The 17,245-nt window shown below is 52.0% G+C and overlaps 1 protein-coding gene across 3 annotated transcripts in view; it reads left to right on the forward strand.

Moving 5' to 3' along the window:
- The window catches only part of CTNNA1 (catenin alpha 1), a 181,170-nt gene extending 168,441 nt beyond the window's left edge, over positions 1 to 12,729 (forward strand). For all 3 annotated transcript variants that reach the window (XM_028103519.2, XM_088023269.1, XM_028103520.2), the window contains 7 exons: positions 1,714 to 1,914; positions 2,503 to 2,654; positions 7,429 to 7,539; positions 8,642 to 8,823; positions 8,941 to 9,046; positions 10,624 to 10,758; positions 11,571 to 12,729. In XM_028103519.2, the coding sequence (XP_027959320.1) occupies positions 1,714 to 1,914; positions 2,503 to 2,654; positions 7,429 to 7,539; positions 8,642 to 8,823; positions 8,941 to 9,046; positions 10,624 to 10,758; positions 11,571 to 11,858 (1,175 nt within the window). In that variant the 3' untranslated portion in view covers positions 11,859 to 12,729. The remainder of the gene's footprint in view (positions 1 to 1,713; positions 1,915 to 2,502; positions 2,655 to 7,428; positions 7,540 to 8,641; positions 8,824 to 8,940; positions 9,047 to 10,623; positions 10,759 to 11,570) is intronic.
- Positions 12,730 to 17,245: the final 4,516 nt, after the last annotated feature.

A 17,245-nucleotide genomic window follows, 5' to 3' on the forward strand; every position in this document is an offset into this window, starting at 1 on the left:
TTTCAGTGGTTTGGCAGTTATGAACAAAGCTGTCCTAAACATTCATATGCTGGTTTTTCTGTGGATATAAGTTTTTAGCTTCCTTTAAATAAATACCAAGGAGTGTGACTCCTGGATCACATGGTCAGAGTGTGTTTAATTTTACAGGAAATGTGTTTTTACTTCCTCATTGTGATTCTTTTTTTTCATCTTACTCCATTTTGCCTGCAGTCTCTTGGGAACTAAAAAGAGGAGGGCTGTGGTTTCTCTTTGGGGTCTACAGGGGAACCTGAAGCCCAAAGGCAAGGCACTGTGGTGCTCTCTTCTTTGGTAGATACACTAAGTACCACTTGCGTCTGGCTCCCTTTGACATGAAAGGAAATAGCACCATGACCACTCTCTTATTGGGAGTATCTAAAGAGGTCAAGCTTACTGTTCTTTACCTTCTAGACACTGTCACGTAGAACTTGACTGAGTATGTTAGCAGATGCTATGAGGGGAAGGGGAATGGCTTTTGGAAATGGGTTAAATCAGGAGGCAGTCCAGAATAATGATATGTCAATGCATCAGATGACCAGATATGTTTCTTAAACAGATTACGTTTACCCTGGTTGTTCTAGCTCTTCCAGAAAAACTAGGACCTTTGATCGTTCACTATTGTACCAGGTGTTCTTTTGGCTTAAGCGAGTGAACATGTCTTCTACAAGTCCTTAAATGTCTTGAAGAAAGCTCCTTTCTGAGCAGGAAGGCATTGGTCAAATGATGACACGGGGTCTTTCCTTTATGTCACTCTCCCACCCACCCCACAGAGTCTGAGTAGCCCTGTCATTTGGGCTGTCTGCTGGTGGTCTCTGCATTTCTGGGTGAGAACATTCCCTTTACCATTCTGGCTCGGCTGTTTCAGATTAACATCATCCATTTTCATGGCTATATAGTACCCATATTTTATACCTGCTCTGCTCTTGGACATTTTGGTTCCACTTTGCTGTTATTATAGATGAAGCTGCAGCTAACTCCTTACTCGGGTTCCTAGAATCCAGTGTCAAGCATTTTGCTTTGAGGAAAAATAGTTTTGGTGGGTCCTCCAAATCCAGTTCAAAAACTAGGAGGAGCCACCTGTCATCTTAACATAATTCAAGGGTTTTTGCAAATACCAGAGCAGTTCTACAGGCACCTCTGAGAGGATCACTAAATGTTTTGCTTCAGGTGGGCTCCCTCAGTGACCTCCAGAGGAGGCTTCATTCTGCTTTCCAGCACCTTCTATCCCAGGGCTGTCCTGGCTTCTTGGCAAATTGTCCGAATACCATTGGCATCTACTGGAGGGAGGGTCAAGGGACTGGAAGTATAGAGACTTCTAGTGAACCCTTTCTTCTATTTTAGACTTTGTTTTGGACATAAGGTCAGTGGGATTATTTAAAGAAAAGAGAAGTTATTAAGGTTTCTGTGATCTGAATTTTCTGTCTGGCTTACAGAACAATTGTGCCTTAAAGATCTCAATTGATCTCTCCCGCTTTCTATAAACCTGGAATTGAAGATTGTTATCCTTGGAGGTGATTACAGGTTGAATTTTTGTGGGACAGTTAATCCAGCGGTGAGTCTAGTCTCTTCAGTGAAATGATACACGGGGAGCTTTGGCACTCAATGAGCACTCAGTGAGCGACAGATGCCAGCCTGCAGTTGTCCCCTTCTAGTGGAATGCCTTCTCCCTCATTCAGCTTTTTGTTTGTTCTTCAGAGAATCACATTTTGGAAGATGTGAACAAATGCGTCATTGCTCTCCAAGAGAAAGATGTGGATGGGCTGGACCGCACAGCTGGTGCAATTCGAGGCCGGGCTGCTCGGGTCATTCATGTAGTCACCTCAGAGATGGACAACTATGAGCCAGGGGTCTACACAGAGAAGGTGCTGGAAGCCACAAAGCTGCTCTCCAACACAGGTTCGGGGACTCCCTCCCTTTACGGTGCTCCCCACGTGTAGATGGCCTGGGTGGGCTGGCCGCCCTGCAAGTCCAGGCCCTGTGGTTTGGAAGGGCGAGATCAGGATGCAGCTCAGGTCTTCACACGACATGTCTGGGTCGAACATCAGACCTTGAGAAGTTGATCTGCCAAATTAAGTGTTTTCACCTGTCTTTCACGTGTCCCACAGCTAATGATGGGAATAGTTCTGAACATACTATTTAAGATGACCTTCTGAGTTGAGTTTCTTGTTAGTGAATAAATACTAAATTAAGCCGGGGGGGGCGGTTCCTGTTCTTAAGCAGGACCTCCAGTTTATCTCACTTCAGTGGCTCACCCATCCAAATCTGATACTGCAAAATCTGGTCAAAGAGACAAAGATGATGTGAGTCTTGGTAAAATATGGCATTTAATTTATTTCAACCGTAACTACTTCTCATATAGGTGGAGGCCGAGGCTCTTCATCATACACCTGGCCGCCTCGTGTCTCCCTTAGGGATTTAGGGAGGGCTGGTGGTAGAACGATGTCTGCCAGGCCAGCAGGGTCTGCCCTGCCTCTTTCTCCACAGTCATGCCGCGTTTTACGGAGCAAGTGGAGGCAGCCGTGGAAGCCCTCAGCTCAGACCCCGCCCAGCCCATGGATGAGAATGAGTTTATCGATGCCTCTCGCCTGGTGTACGATGGCATCCGGGACATCAGGAAAGCGGTGTTGATGATAAGGGTGAGTAACTGCGTTTCAGACGTTGTAACAGCTTCTTGCTTATTGTTCGCTAAACTCGAACAGTGCATCATTCTGGAGCTCAGCAGATGCGGTGGTGGTATATTAAAACCACGAATCTAAAAGCTGTTAGAATGAGATATATTTAATTATGCTGTCTAAATGACACATAATTTAGTCACAAGTTAGAGCCTAAACTTGGGCCAAGAAGGGGAGCTCTAGTGTGAGTTGCCTTTGAGGATGTAGTTTCAGGCATACAGTCCCCACAGATAGGAGGCTTCTGGTAAGTTAGAGGGAAACTACACAGAGCGAAGGCTCTTCGGTTGAGTATTTCCTTAACGCAGGTTGAAGTTGTCCTTCACATAGAACCCCGCTCTCCGTGAATGAGTGGCAGGGAGGCAGGAGGCTCCGGGGGCCTCAGGGCATTCGCGGGGAGGATGAGTGCCTGTGGTAGCCACTGCTGACGCTCCCCAGAGGTGCCGCCTGCCCTGGGCCCCACAGGACCCATTTCCTCTGAGAACACAGCAGTTCTTACCAGGTGAGGGGAAGGCCAGAACCCCGCCTTGTTGGTGTAAACACAGGGGTTTTGAGAAACTACTAACCCCTCTGTAATACAGCGCAGGGTGCTGGGACCCGGTCTCACAGCTGTCTTTCCCTAGCGTTTCATCTCTCACATGCTGTGCTGAGGATGAGCCCATTGCTCTGGAAGCTGAGAGCAGGGAGTGTGCGTCCCTCTACCCAGGTCCCCCGGGGGCCCCTGCAAGCCTGGGCCAGGCCCTACTCTCGCTGCAGAGCCGTGGTTGCCCTGCGGGGCCTGCCTGCCTGCTGCCCAGGTAGCAGCTGGGCTGGGCTGCCCGGCCAGTAGGCTCAGGGGGCTTTCGTTTACTTTCATGATTTGCTAGTCGAGCCTCTCAAGGTAGGCAGGGATCCTGTCCCACGTTTTATCTTCTCAGCTTGGCACCCTGCAGAACCCAGCCAGATAGTCAGCTGGAAACAGAGGCCTTTTCTAAGGCAGTTGAGTGAGGCTGGAGCCATTTCGTACGCAGTATAGAAACGCTTGGGCAAGACCACCACTGCTCCTCCCTGGGGCTGAGGAGGACAGCCAGGTGTTGCTGGATCGCCCGGCCGGCTGCTGGCTGTTGCTGCCGCCTCCTGGTCCCCGGGACGCGTCGGGGGCAGGGGGGGCAGGGGGTTGTTTTGCTTTCTCCATCCCTTCATACCTGTGCCCCAAGAAGAAACCTGGCCTGGCTGAATGATGGGTTAAACCCAGAAGCCATATCTCAGTGGTGTGAAGGGATCAGTCCCACCAACCACTGGTAAGGAACACAGCCCTATTTTTCCAGACTTTTCCACACTGACAGATACCTAGAAATAGAATAAAAGGAACCTCAATGATAAAGGGGAGTCATTGGTGTCTGAAGTTAACGTTTTGAGGGGTTTAAGTGCGTGGATACTGCAGACATGCGAGGAAATGCGTGCAGATCCTCAAGTGCTGTTGGGGGAAAGCAGGTCCTGGGAGCAGGCAGGCCTCCCGGGCCCCTTCCAGCTCCCGGAGTGTAGGCAGCTTCCCTTATCTCTCTCCCCTTCTCTTAAAAACAGAGGTCCCGGTGGTATCAATGAGCTGTACTGTAGGTCGTGTGCCCCGCACAGGGCTGGGCCATGCAGGAGCTGTGCTGGGACGCGGGGATGTGGCCTTGGGCGGCAGAGGTGTGGGCCGCCGGGAGCACTGGAGCCAGGGCGCGGTGGAGGGCCTGCAAAGCAGCCGGGCGGCAGGCCCTCGCTTACGGCAGCCCACTTGAGCTCCGTTGCTGTTTCTAATTCAAGAATCCTTCCGACCCCAGGAACTCTGAGCTGCTTGCGGTCCCGTCCTCCTCTACCTCAGCCTCCCTTCGTGGTCACATGTAGTTCTTGTCGTGTCCCTTTCGGCAGCTCCTGTTCCCCAGGACTGTGACAACCCCGAGTCTTCCTCCCTCATCACCCTCACTCGGCCTCTCTGGTCTTTGCTTCACTCCTTTTCTAGCTTTGCGTCTCTCGTTAGTCCATAGACTCTCCTTTGCCCCATTTCACTTCCTTATGTTGCCTCGCACGGTCCCGTCCTCGTGGAATCCACCGTCGGCTGAGCCTGGCAGAGTGCTGGCAGCCGCCTCTTGGGGGGTCCTGGAACCGGCCAGCATTGCCCCCCCAACCTTAGCACCTAGGGAGGTTTCGGACCTTCCTGCTCACTTCCCACGTGGCCTGCTGCTCTTTCTCTGTGGTGTGGAGGTGGTCTGGATGTCCGGCCTGCCCTGTCTGTGTGCGGAGACTCCGCTTTCCCCTCTCTCCATGGATGTCCCAGTGCTCCGAAGACTGTCCCCTTCCTCCTTCCTCCGGCACCTCTCCCCAAGCATATTGCATGACAGCATTTCTCCCCTCTTCAGGAAAACCTCTTGGTGTCCCCCTCCTTCTTGGTCTGCTTTGCTGCTGTGTCCTCATCTCTTCAGCTTCTGACCAGTGGCACGCCTGGTAGCAAAGTTCTCGAACTCTCCTCTGACTGCCCTCATTCCCTTGGTGGATAAGACATGAGGGTGACTCTCCTGAGTTCTACACACACCTGTTCCCTCTTGCTGCTCGATTATCTAACAGGCACCTCCTGATCTTTTACCCCCACCCTGTGCCACCCGGTCTTAAGGGTTAGTTGCTGCGGCAACCTACCTTCCACTTGCTCGGGCCCAAACCTCACATTCACTCTTGCTTCCTCTTTTGGTCTCCTGCCCCACATCTGATCTATCAGCAAATCCTGTCAGATCTACCTTCACAGTACAGAGCACATCTGAACACTGTTCCCACTCTAGACCAGGCCGCTGACATCTCTCACCTGGATTCATGCAGCCGCCTCCCTGTTCTCGTCCCTTGATGCCTGCAGTCTCCCTCTCCACAGAGCAGCCCAAGTGATCCTTTTAAGCTTCAGTTAGATCATGTTACCCACTGCTCCACACCGTCCGCAGGCTATATGGGGCACCAGTCCTTACACTGGCCCACGGGCCTTCTAGGACCTCACCACCTGCTGCTTTCCGGGGGCTCCTGTTGACAGGAGTGGACCTGTGACCTGCAGCAGTGAGCTGAGTCCCTCTACTGTGGCCTCCTTGCTCATCTAATTCCCCAGGCAAGTTCCTGCCTCCGGGCCTTGGTGCTGGTGACCCCCATCCTGCTAGAACACTCCTCCCTTAGGTCCTCCCATATAACCCTCACTGCTTTATTGATTTATATCACTAATCACTTTCTGATGTGATAAAATTCACTTTTTCATTTTGTTTCTTGTCGTTCTTACCATTGTATATAGGTACTAGCAGGGCCATCGCTGTGTTAGTTATTTTGTACCTCCAGGGCCCAGAGCGGTGCTTGGCACACAGGTACTCGGCAAGAACGAGAGAGGGGGAGGTACTGGGTTTTCTTGGCAAGAACAGTTCTTGGGTCTCTGTTGGACTAGCGAGGGTGGTACGGAAGCAGAGTTCTTATCAGGAGGCACTTCTTTGAGAAAAATCCTCCACAGGTGTCTGTGACCCTAGGATTTTTTTTTTTCTTAAAGATTTTATTTATTTATTCGTGAGAGACACAGAGAGAGAGAGCGAGAGAGAGGCAGAGGGAGAAGCAGGCTCCCAAGGAGCAGGGAGCCCGATGTGGGACTCGATCCCAGGACTCCGGGATCATGACCTGAGCCGAAGGCAGACGCTTAACCATCTGAGCCACCCAGGCGCCCCTGTGACCCTAGGATTTAAAATGGCCAGTGATGGTGTAGTGTTTCATGTTGCCAAGTTGGAGAGACGACAGGATCTTCCATTCATGTGTTCCTTGTGGCTTGCTGGTGTGACCCCCGCTGTCCTTACCTCATCTCATTGAGGGACAGGCTTGGCCTTTGCCTGTGTACAAACCCAAGATAGTCTGGGCCCGGCCAGATGCTTCCTCACACGTCCTCTCATTGAGGCCTCACAGAGAGCCCTTGGGCTGGGCTTGGATTAGGTCCTGGTGCAGATGAGGGACTCGACTCACTGCCCTCCTGTCACAGGCCGGCCAGCTGGGCCAAGAGCCAACCCCAGCTGTTCCGCCTGCTGCCCTGTTACTGATAACTTCCAGAAGACAACATTATGTTTCAAGTCAGCAGCTAATCATGAGAGGCTGGAGGTTGTGCAAAATAGGAATTTTATTTCATAATTAAAGCAGAGCTAGGACTGGTAATCAGGGCCTTTGGTACATACTTAGACCTCACCTGCCATATTCTTTTTGCATTGGAAATCCATAAAAATCCATTGCCTGTTTGTACTCCTCAAAGCAGTATCCTAAGAGAAAGCCCAGTATTACGTAATTCATTAATTTTCTTTTTGCCATCAAGTGGGAAGGTTATGAGAATCTGCTTAATGTTGGATAAAATATTTCTCTTCTTAATACAGTGCGTTTCCTACCCAGGATAGTCCTCACCTTTGTGTTAGGATACAAGTGTTAGAGGAGTACATGATTTCAAAGAGAGTCTTGACTCTAGTGGAAGTTGAAGCTCCAGCCCCCATAAAGAAACTCGATCCTTTGGGAAGTGTTGATGTGGTGCCTTTGCCCGGTGTTTGTTGGATGGGCCACCCCTTGTGTGCATCAGTGAGGCGGGGTCTTAGACGAATAATGAATGATTTTAACTTCATTCGCCAGAACTGTTTGGAACATGGCACATGAAAATCCAGAAATTTGGGTGTTCATACATTGGGCCCAGAGGCCCGGGGTTGTATCTGACTTGTGATCTCTGTGTTGGTTGTAGACCCCCGAGGAACTGGATGACTCTGACTTCGAGACAGAGGACTTCGATGTCAGAAGTAGGACAAGCGTCCAGACAGAAGATGATCAGCTGATAGCTGGCCAAAGTGCCCGGGTAGGGGACATGTTTGACTTTCTGTGTGACTCTGGAAACTTGGCTTTTTATTTTCTAGGAAAATGCTCTCGATATTGAGAACACTATTTTCCCACTCTTTCTCTGGCAGCAGGACTGAGGTTTAACCTCAGTTGTGGCACATGCTAGCCAGTTGTCTGTTCCTCCAGAATGCCTCCTCGGCTGGGAGCAGGGCAGGAACAAGCTCTCTGCCTCAGCTGTGCCCTGGGGCTTTGGTTGATGACAGAGCCCCGCACCGGGAAGGCCCTAGCATCCAGTCAATGCAATGTTTGTTAAAAGGATTGTGAAATTCGAAAAAGATTGCTGTCTTTGCCCATCTCAATGATACCATGGGTATGAGCTATTTAATTATTCATGGGTTAAAAAAAAATAACTGGTACGTTCAAGAAAATCATTCAGAGCCATTGCATTCATTTGAGTCATTAAATCTTCAATCAATAGCATTTATGTTTTTGGGAGCATGCCAAGAAATATTTCTGTGGAGTCGTTTTCCACTCCTTAGAAATCATTTTGAACAGCGAAATGCATCATTGCTTTGGGCCCCACTCCATCAAGAGCACTTGGGAAAGCCAAGTGGGGAGCAGCTCAAGGCTTGGAGTCTGTGGGCCTTGAGGTGGGCACCAGGCCTCCAGGTGCTGCTTTGATAGTTTCAATGCCATGTCAAGTAGCTGAAAGTAGAAGCCACAGGAAATGCCCAGTCAAGGCCCACCAGGGAAAGGGTTCCATGCATCAGCCCCTTCTCTTAACGTCCTCTCCCCACGGCAGCAGGCAGAGGATGAACTTACAAAAAAATTAAGTAGGTTCTGTTCCTGTACAGGTGTGATCTGGAGGCTTCCATGCTTAGCTTTCTATCCCTCACACTGTGTTTTCCTCCATACTACAACTTGTTCTTGAAAGTGGGTCGGAAATTCAGGCTGCTATAAACCTCTGCTTAAAATAAGAAATGGACCCTTAGGCGAAATGAAACCTATTAAAGCATTATCTACCTATGTCAGAGATTGCTTGGTAGAAACACTCTGGGCTAATGCACTGTGAGAACTTCATCTTTTCTTTATGTAAGAGCTTTCTGTGCTTCTGATTCCAGGCGATCATGGCTCAACTTCCCCAGGAGCAAAAAGCAAAGATTGCAGAACAGGTGGCCAGCTTCCAGGAAGAAAAGAGCAAGCTGGATGCCGAAGTGTCCAAGTGGGACGACAGTGGTAATGACATCATCGTGCTGGCCAAGCAGATGTGCATGATTATGATGGAGATGACAGACTTCACCCGGTGAGCCACCCCTGCCCCCACCACGTGCGCAGAGGGCGACCCTGTACTGCTTTGCAGGTCTCTGCCTTTCCTGTCCATCTCCAGCTACATACGACGCTCCCCGTTCTCTCTTGTCAGAGGTAAAGGACCGCTCAAAAATACATCGGACGTGATCAGTGCTGCCAAGAAGATTGCGGAGGCCGGATCCAGGATGGATAAACTCGGCCGGACCATTGCAGACCACGTGAGTAAGAGGCTTGCTACGTGGGTTTCTTAGGTCATCCCGGGACTGGAGGAGCCCAGTGCGGTCCATTCCGAGGTGTTGACAGTAATTTTTTCTGGGGACACAGCCTTCTCATCTCCAACCTTGTGCTTAACTCGTCAGCCTGCCTGATTAGAGATTTGTAAGGATTTCCTGAATTCCTCTTTTTCTTTGACAAGCCTTAGGAGCCAGGCCCAGTTTGCCTTAGAGCACCCCTCTGGAGCAGGTGCATGTATCCTGCCATCCTCTGGGGTGGCAGCTCGTCAGCCACTACCGTGAGCCACTGCTTGTTCTCTCCTCGTTTGCTGCATACCTTCAGGTTCAGCCCGGAGCTGCCTCTCTGGATCCTCACACACTGAAACTAGGGGTAGAAGGGCATCTCATGGGTGTATTTCGTCTAAGAATTAGGAGTCCCACGCTAGTGCTTTGGAAAGCGGATGTGCTCCGCTGGGGACAGATGTGTCTGTCCCCTGCGCTGCGTGTTCTCAAGCACCCAGCCTTCACCCCTTTGCTTCCATATGCATCTCTCAACAAATGTGGTTCCTACCTCTTGGCAAGTTTACGGTACATTTCCCTTGATGCTCTAAGATTTATTATCGGAGCCCCTGTTGCCCATTAGAGTTTTTCTCTGCAGGTCCAACCTCGCAGTCCCCTCCTTGCCCTGAAGGATCCAGGCTGCAGGACAAGTGGCAGTGGCTGCTCGCCACTCAAGCCAGAGATTTAGAAGTCATTCTTGACTCCCCTCTTTGCAATCCAGGATGAAGCCCCGGTGTACCTGCTGGCCACAGTTAGCTTGACACCATCCAGTCTTTTCCTCTCTGCAGCCACCAGCTCAGGCCAGGCCTCCCGAGCCCAGGCCTAGACTGCGGTGGCCTCTCCTCACCTGTCCCGCCTTCCACGCCACATGGCAACCAACTCAGCCTTAATGCGCAGATCAGAGGTGGCTCTGTAGTTCTTCACTAGCTTTTTAGCACAACATTCGGAAGCTCCAGCATGCTCTACAGGCCTCTGTTTAGACCACCCTCACTCAGTGCACTCCAGCCCCCACAGGAGGGAAGTGTTTGCTGTAAACACTTGAGAGAGGTGCTCTATTTCATTGTTGCGGGGGAGCTTCCTAAGCCACCCTCAGCTTCGGCAACAGGACAGGAATGGGGCTGCCCTTAGTTTCCCTGAGGCTGGTCAAGACCTCACGGTCCCTGGGTGTTCTTTTCCTTGCTTCGGTTTACTCACTCATCCTCCATCTTTGCAGTGAACAGCTCCTTTTATGTGATGTTTAGGAGCACGTAAAGTGTCTGTGAGCAGAAGAGCACTTGGATGGTTGTTATGTAGCTCAAAGCACTCTCCCTTTTCTCCAGAACCAGGCTCTTGCTGAGGCTTTTTCTCTCCTTGAGGGACATGGGCCCCAGCAGAGCCGCCTAGGGCTGGAGTGCCGCCAGTAACTGGTAACCGCCCTCCCTTGCCCTTCGCCGGCACTGAGGCATGCCCCGCTAGCCCGGGGGCTTGGCTGTGTTGGGGCCAGGCCTGGGGCGCTGGGTGCTGAACTGCTGCTCCCCTGTCAGTGCCCAGACTCAGCCTGCAAGCAGGACCTGCTGGCCTACCTGCAGCGGATCGCCCTCTACTGCCACCAGCTCAACATCTGCAGCAAAGTCAAGGCTGAGGTGCAGAATCTAGGTGGGGAGCTCGTCGTCTCGGGGGTAAGTTTTATCCATGAAAAGAAGTGATTTTCGAAAACAGAAGTAGCCTCTTGTCCGCATACATTCCTTACCTGCCCTGAAACCAGGAAAGTGCGCTGTAGGAAAACCACGGGTTTCTCCTCCGTCCTCAGCGCGCACAGGCCGCACGGCAGCCGTGCCCTGTGATGAACCGCGGTACGCGGTGACGCCAGGGCCATTGCCGGGCTGGCCTCGCGCTGGGAGAAAGTAGTTTTATCTTTCTTGTTGTTTTTCTCCCAGAGAGGAATCGAACCTGTTCAAAAATTACAAAGATAACAGCCAGGCTTTGTCAGACCTTCTCCCCCCTTCACGGAGTGCTCAAGTGGTATCTCTTCCCTGGTCCGTTTCCTGTGCCACGGTCCGGACCCCTCACCACGTTGGGTGGGGAGAGCGGATTTCTTGCTTGGCCTGCTGGGCTCCACGGATTCCCTGTAGCTTCTGCTCATCTCAGGGGATTTCCTTTCAGAGAACTCCGTGGTATGTGGGACATACTGATGGCCCCCCAGGTCATGACAAAGGCGGTGGGTTTCTGTCTAGGACGCCACCTTGTCCCTGCTGGTGGTTATAGCTCCGCGGTCACTCACAGATCCTCCTCCAGGTTTTGAGTCTGAATCAAGATTTGTGGAGGGGTGCGGACGGGCGAGGTGATGGTGCCTTGTGTTTTTGGTGGTACTCCTTTTACTTCTGAGTATCTGAAACAGGCATTTTCAGCTTTCTTGGATAAGGTCAGTAGCCATTGGGAGAGCTACTGCTCAGGCCCCTGTGGTCCTCACTGCCCTGTCTGTGCCTCTCAGGTGGACAGCGCCATGTCCCTGATCCAGGCCGCCAAGAACTTGATGAATGCAGTGGTGCAGACGGTGAAGGCATCCTACGTGGCCTCCACCAAATATCAGAAGTCTCAGGGCATGGCTTCCCTCAACCTCCCGGCTGTGTCGTGGAAGATGAAGGCACCTGAGAAAAAGCCGTTGGTGAAGAGAGAGAAGCAGGATGAGACACAGACCAAGATTAAACGGGCATCTCAGAAGAAGCACGTGAACCCCGTGCAGGCCCTCAGCGAGTTCAAAGCCATGGACAGCATCTAGGGTTGCCCTGCCCCCACCCCTTGGGGCTTCTAAAGATCGGTCACTGCTCTTCACCCAAATGTATCTGCTAAGTAGAACACTGATGTTAGATTCCACAGGGACATAGGCAGATTTTAAACCTGTCCAGGTGGTGAATTTGGCAAGGACATAGTTGTGTTTAGATTGGTCAAAAATCCTTTTGGAATTCAGGAACACATTTCTAGCTATATTTTTTATAAGCTTAAATAAAAATAAAAATAATTCCATAACCAAAGAGAAACCCACATTAACTTGTTAGTGACACTCTTGAGCGAGTTCTCAGTGTGGCATTAGGGGCTGAGAGGAGGGCATCGGAGTCCACCTTGGCTAGGGAGGTGGCTTCCACCAGCCCTGGGTTCTGGGGGTTTGGCTGGTGTCACATGACCAAAGATGTTCCCGAGGAAGCTACCTGGGCATCTTAGGAAGCTGTGCCAGAAAGGTCTTGGAGGGACAAACCACACGAGGTTCAGTAAAACAATACATCATGAAGAAAACTGATTACTCTTTATGACACGAAATTACAATTACTAATGTACTCTGCTGGTCATTAATAAAGTTGCTTTTTTCAGGCTAGAATGTTGTGATGCCCTAATCAGAACATGCTTTTTTCCCCTTTCCTCAGCTTCAAATGCAAATTCATCTTGGGCTCACTTCTAATAATTGCAGTATTTCCTGCCTTGGGCTTTGCAACAGAAGCCTGACAAAATAGTGTTTGCTTAGGCAATAATTTTAGACTTTACCTTATTTGTGATTACTATAGCTACAAGGTATAATTTTACTGTCTTATTTAAATTTTATGAATTTGAATGTTTTTTACACTAACTTTTCCCAATAAAGTCCACTATGAAACCAAGCCTGAGAGGCCAAGGTCATTTTCTTTGCCTTCTAGGGGAGTCGGGTTTTACATTAAACATCTCTTGGGATTTGCCCACAGCATCTGTGGTGCCCTGAGCCTTCGCCGTGTCCCTCTGCCCCAGGGACAGCATCTCCCAGCCGGAAACACACGCTCTCTGTGGCTCCAGGCTGAGAAGTGCATGCCGCCCCCCGCCGCCCCGCCGGAGGGCCTCACCCTCCTCGGGAACTCCCTTGTTGGAGCTTCAAGTGCAGGTCAGAACCTTGGAGGCATCCATGATGTCTCCGAGGGCGTCTCCCCCTGTTCTGAATCGTCCTACCAGCTTACAACTGTGCCTTAAATATAAAAGCCCCCCCCCTTAACCTCATGTCCCTCCCCAGCACACATCCCCTCCCGAAGCACAGGGCCCCAAAGAGACCAGTACAGTTCTTGTGTGCGCTTCCTCACTTCCACTTTGGTCAGCCGTGTCCTGGCCACTCAGCTGCCGTCCACCCCACCACCAAGTAGCATGGCTCTTCGTCTCAGCAGCCTCACCATACAGGTGGCCCAGGTGTGCACTCCTTCCCTGCGCCAGCCTTCTTCCCAGAGCCCCCCCAGCACTCGGGGAATGCTGGACTCCAGGCTCCTGTCTCCTTACCGTGTGCTCCTCCTCTTCCCGGCTGTGCGGTCCCAGGGCTCTGTTAACTGGGCTTCTGCTCTCTCTGGCTCTGCTCATTCTTCAGATCTTAGCCAGACTCCTGGCTTTAAATACCGTCCAAATGCTGATTTCTCTCGGAACTTCACTCTGTCTGCCTCCTGAATTCCCCACTTGGATGTCTTCATCAGCATCTCAAACTTGAGCTGTCCAATTTCCTTAAAATGTAGGCGGGTCCAACTACTCATCGCCCCTGTTGATTATTACCTGGTCTAAGACATCATGGCAGTGTTAATTTATTTCTGTGTAACAGATTGCCCCAAAACTTAACAGCTAGAGCAACAAACACTCATAACTACAGTTTCTGAAGATCAAGAATCCAGGAGCAGCGCAGTGGGGGGCTCTGACTTGGGGTCTCATGGGGCTGCAGGGTCTGAGGCTTTGATGGGCTGGGGGGATCTGCCTCTGAGCTCCTTCACGTGGCTCTTGGCAGGCTTCGGCTCCGTGCCTCATGGGCCTTTCCATAGAGCAGCTCACAACATGGTAGCTGGCTTCCCCCAGAGGGAATGATCCAGAGGGACTGGCAGCCAGAAAAGATAACAGCAACCAGATGGAAGCTACATGGTTTTTGTTTTAAAAAAAACCTGATCTCAAAAAAAGTGATAAATCACTTCCGCCATACTGTTGGTCACACCAACCCTCCCCCCGCCACAGTCCTGTGCACCCCGACCACTGCAGTGGCCTCCCCACCAGGCTTTCCCAGTCATCCTGTGCCCTCACTCCACTCCCCGTGGCAGTCACCGGAACCCCGACAAACAGGTCTGATAGTGTCATTCTCTTATTACCTCAATCCTTCCAGAGGCTTCCATCTCCTAGTAAAAGTTCTCAATGATGGGCCTGCTCTCTCGCCCATCCGGCCGCTCCCGCTGCCTCTCCCCGGAGATCTCCCTGTGCCTCCCCAGGGTCTCCCCTTCAGGTATCCTGTCAAAAGTTCTCTAACCCAAAACCCCCTTCCTGGTAAATCTGTACCCTGCCCTCTCTTCCTCCACAGTGTATGTGTCCATGCGGGCGGGGATCTGTTTTGTTCCTCACTGACTTTCCAAGGCCCTGGCCACGGAGTGAGCAGCAGCCCCAGGACGTACAGCGGGGCTGAGTCCACGAGGCACTGGCCTCCCTGGCTCAGCCCCTCCCCTGGCGCGGACTCAGGATCCACACGGACGCTTGGGCCATTCTCATGGCTTCTGTTGCCATCAGTTGGTTTCACCCCACAACTGTCTTCCACCCTGAGCTCCGGATCCACATCTGCCCCCAGTTTCATCACCTGACCTGCCATCTGCCATCAGCAGAGGCCAAGTCCCCAGCCCTCACATGGACTGACTGCTGCAAAGCTTCGAAACTGGCCTACCTCAGCCCCCAGCATCTATTATCCAGTCTCACCTAGTAGCAAAGGAATCTTCTGGAAATACCTCCTAGAGAGTCAAGTCTCTGCATCAGGCCCTGTCTGGGACCGCCCACCTGCTGGCAGGTGGGTCTGCAGGGCCTGGCACTGTGACCCTCTGCACCTGAACTGCCTCCTGGCGGCGGTTCCTGGGACACCCCTGTGCTCTCCCTGTGACCCATCCCGAGTGGGTCTGGATCATCCTTGGCCATATCGTCGTCCCAGCGTTAATACCATGACTGAAAAAGATGAACTTGTTCAATCCTCCTCAGCAATATCCGAAATCATGGTCATGTGCTCCTTCTATTTCTTCTAGTACACATTCAAGTAACATTCTAATAAATATTCATGCGTATCATTCCTGTACCACAGTGGGAAGTACTGGCCCACAGCCTCCCTCCCTCCCCTGGGCCTCAGCCCGGCCCTCCGCCACCGCGCTCAGTAGCCCGGTGCTCGCCCTCACGGGGTGTCCCTCACGCGGCCCGCCCTGCGTTCCGCTGGGGAACAGTGTTGGGCTTGTTCACCCTATTGCCCAGCAAAGGGCTTGGCACGTGCTTGAGAAATGTTGAACCGTTCATCGATGCAAACCAATCTGGCAGAAGATACTGGAAGGCACAGAGCAGGCAAGTGAGGAGGCACCAGAGGCCCTGCCCAGAAATCCCGAAATCCTCCATCGTCCTCAGAGACCGCGGTCTAAAGCTGCACGGCCGGGCTGACCATGAGGGAGACTTACCGCACCTTGTCCTTGGGGGTATTCCCTCCCCTCCTTTGCCACAAAAACGGTTTGCCCTCAGCATGCTTCTCAGACAAGGAAGACATGACGCTCAGTGTCACCTCCCTCAGGTGAGGCCCGGCCAGCTCCCTTCCTGACGCCGCCTCACCAGCCTGGTCACTACCTGCACGTGGGCACTGCAGAGCCTGGCTCCCCTCTGCTCACCGGCAGCAGCTGCCCTCCTCCTTCCCCTGCTGACCACCCAGCAGCGCCCCCGATGGTCCCCAGACACACACCTCAAAGACCCCACCTCACCTCTGCAGCCTTAACCCTCGCCACTGAATGCTCCCCACCTCCACCCGAAGGAAGAGAGAAGGAGCGGCCATGGAGCGGCCATGTACCGGGCATGCGGCCCAGAGCCTGTCAGGCCTTCACCCGCCCCGCCCCCCACCTCATCCTAACAACCCGTGATGACCGGTGCCATTGCTGCCCCTCTGACCTTAGGTGCTGAGGGGACTGAGTCACAGAGGTGAAGCCAGTCCCCTGAGCCCACAACAGGCAAGGGGCCCAGCCCCGTTCCCCGCTTCAAGACCCGGTCTCTCTAAAGCCTCAGATGACCATCCCTTCTGGGCCGCAGAGGGCAGGGCAGGGGCCTGTCCCCCAGCCTTCCTCCCAGGGGGCTGCCTCAAGCTCCTCCCCACTGCAGCTGCCACATCCCTGTGCCCGGTCCTCGGGGCTCTCCAGGCCCCTGGCCTACTCAAGGGCTGTACTCAACAGCTCCCTTCTAGTTCCTGCCTCCCAGGGTCTCCTTCCTCCCCCATCTTTCTTGGCAGCAGAAAAAACATGTTCTCATAGGTTCCAAAGTTTAAAACCAAGGACAATACAAAGAGCTGCCCCTGAGTCCTGTCTCCTCCCCCCTTGCACAGAACTCCTCAGATGAGCCTTCAGGCCCACTGCCGGCCCTTCTCCCCAACACACCATTCTGTCCATTCCTCCTCTTTAGTAGCCCGTGATGCTGGGAGCCACTCCGTCCCCCCCGCCCCCCCCCGCCTGGTGTCCCACACCCATCCCTGATCTCTGCCCCTCATCTCCTCTCTCCTCTTGACCTCTAATGCTGAGGCAACCAGACCTCACACCTCAGCCCTGTCCTCCCGGTCTGTGATGGCCCCCCAGCCGTGGTATGCTGCCAAATGCTTAACAACCGGCTTCCCGGGGCGGAGGGGAGGGGCTGCATATTCATACATACATTTGTTTATTACACATTGCACTCCTGCAAAGGATTTGTAGTACATAACTCACAATTAACCAGGTATGCAGTACTCTAGTATAAATTCATACAGTCAACTGATTCTCACGAAAGGCTTTCACTGATTTCTGCTGAAATTGCATCCATGGCCAACCTATGTTTGCAACTGACCAATGAGTCTAGTTCTGACATCAAAGTTGGGTGCTATTTTGTTGATCTTAAGGAGTAAGATGAAAGTGAAGCAAAGATAACATATGTTGGAATCGCACTTGTTCATCTACAAGTGACTTCTTTGCTCACTCAGATAACAGCTGTCAAATACTGGGAGACATCATTCATTTTGGGGGCTATCTATAGATGACCCACTTTTAATAGGCAGTATTAACATTTCTTCATCACTTTGTTAAGTCTAGACAGTCAACACAACAATAAATTAAGCCTGGATTTGTAGCATTTCCTGCATTCCATGATGTCAGAACTCCCACG

Source organism: Eumetopias jubatus, unplaced genomic scaffold (genome assembly GCF_037043125.1).
Source record: "Eumetopias jubatus isolate StellerSeaLion01/CBP00866 unplaced genomic scaffold, mEumJub1_p1.0 scaffold_5, whole genome shotgun sequence".
NCBI lineage: Eukaryota > Metazoa > Chordata > Mammalia > Carnivora > Otariidae > Eumetopias > Eumetopias jubatus.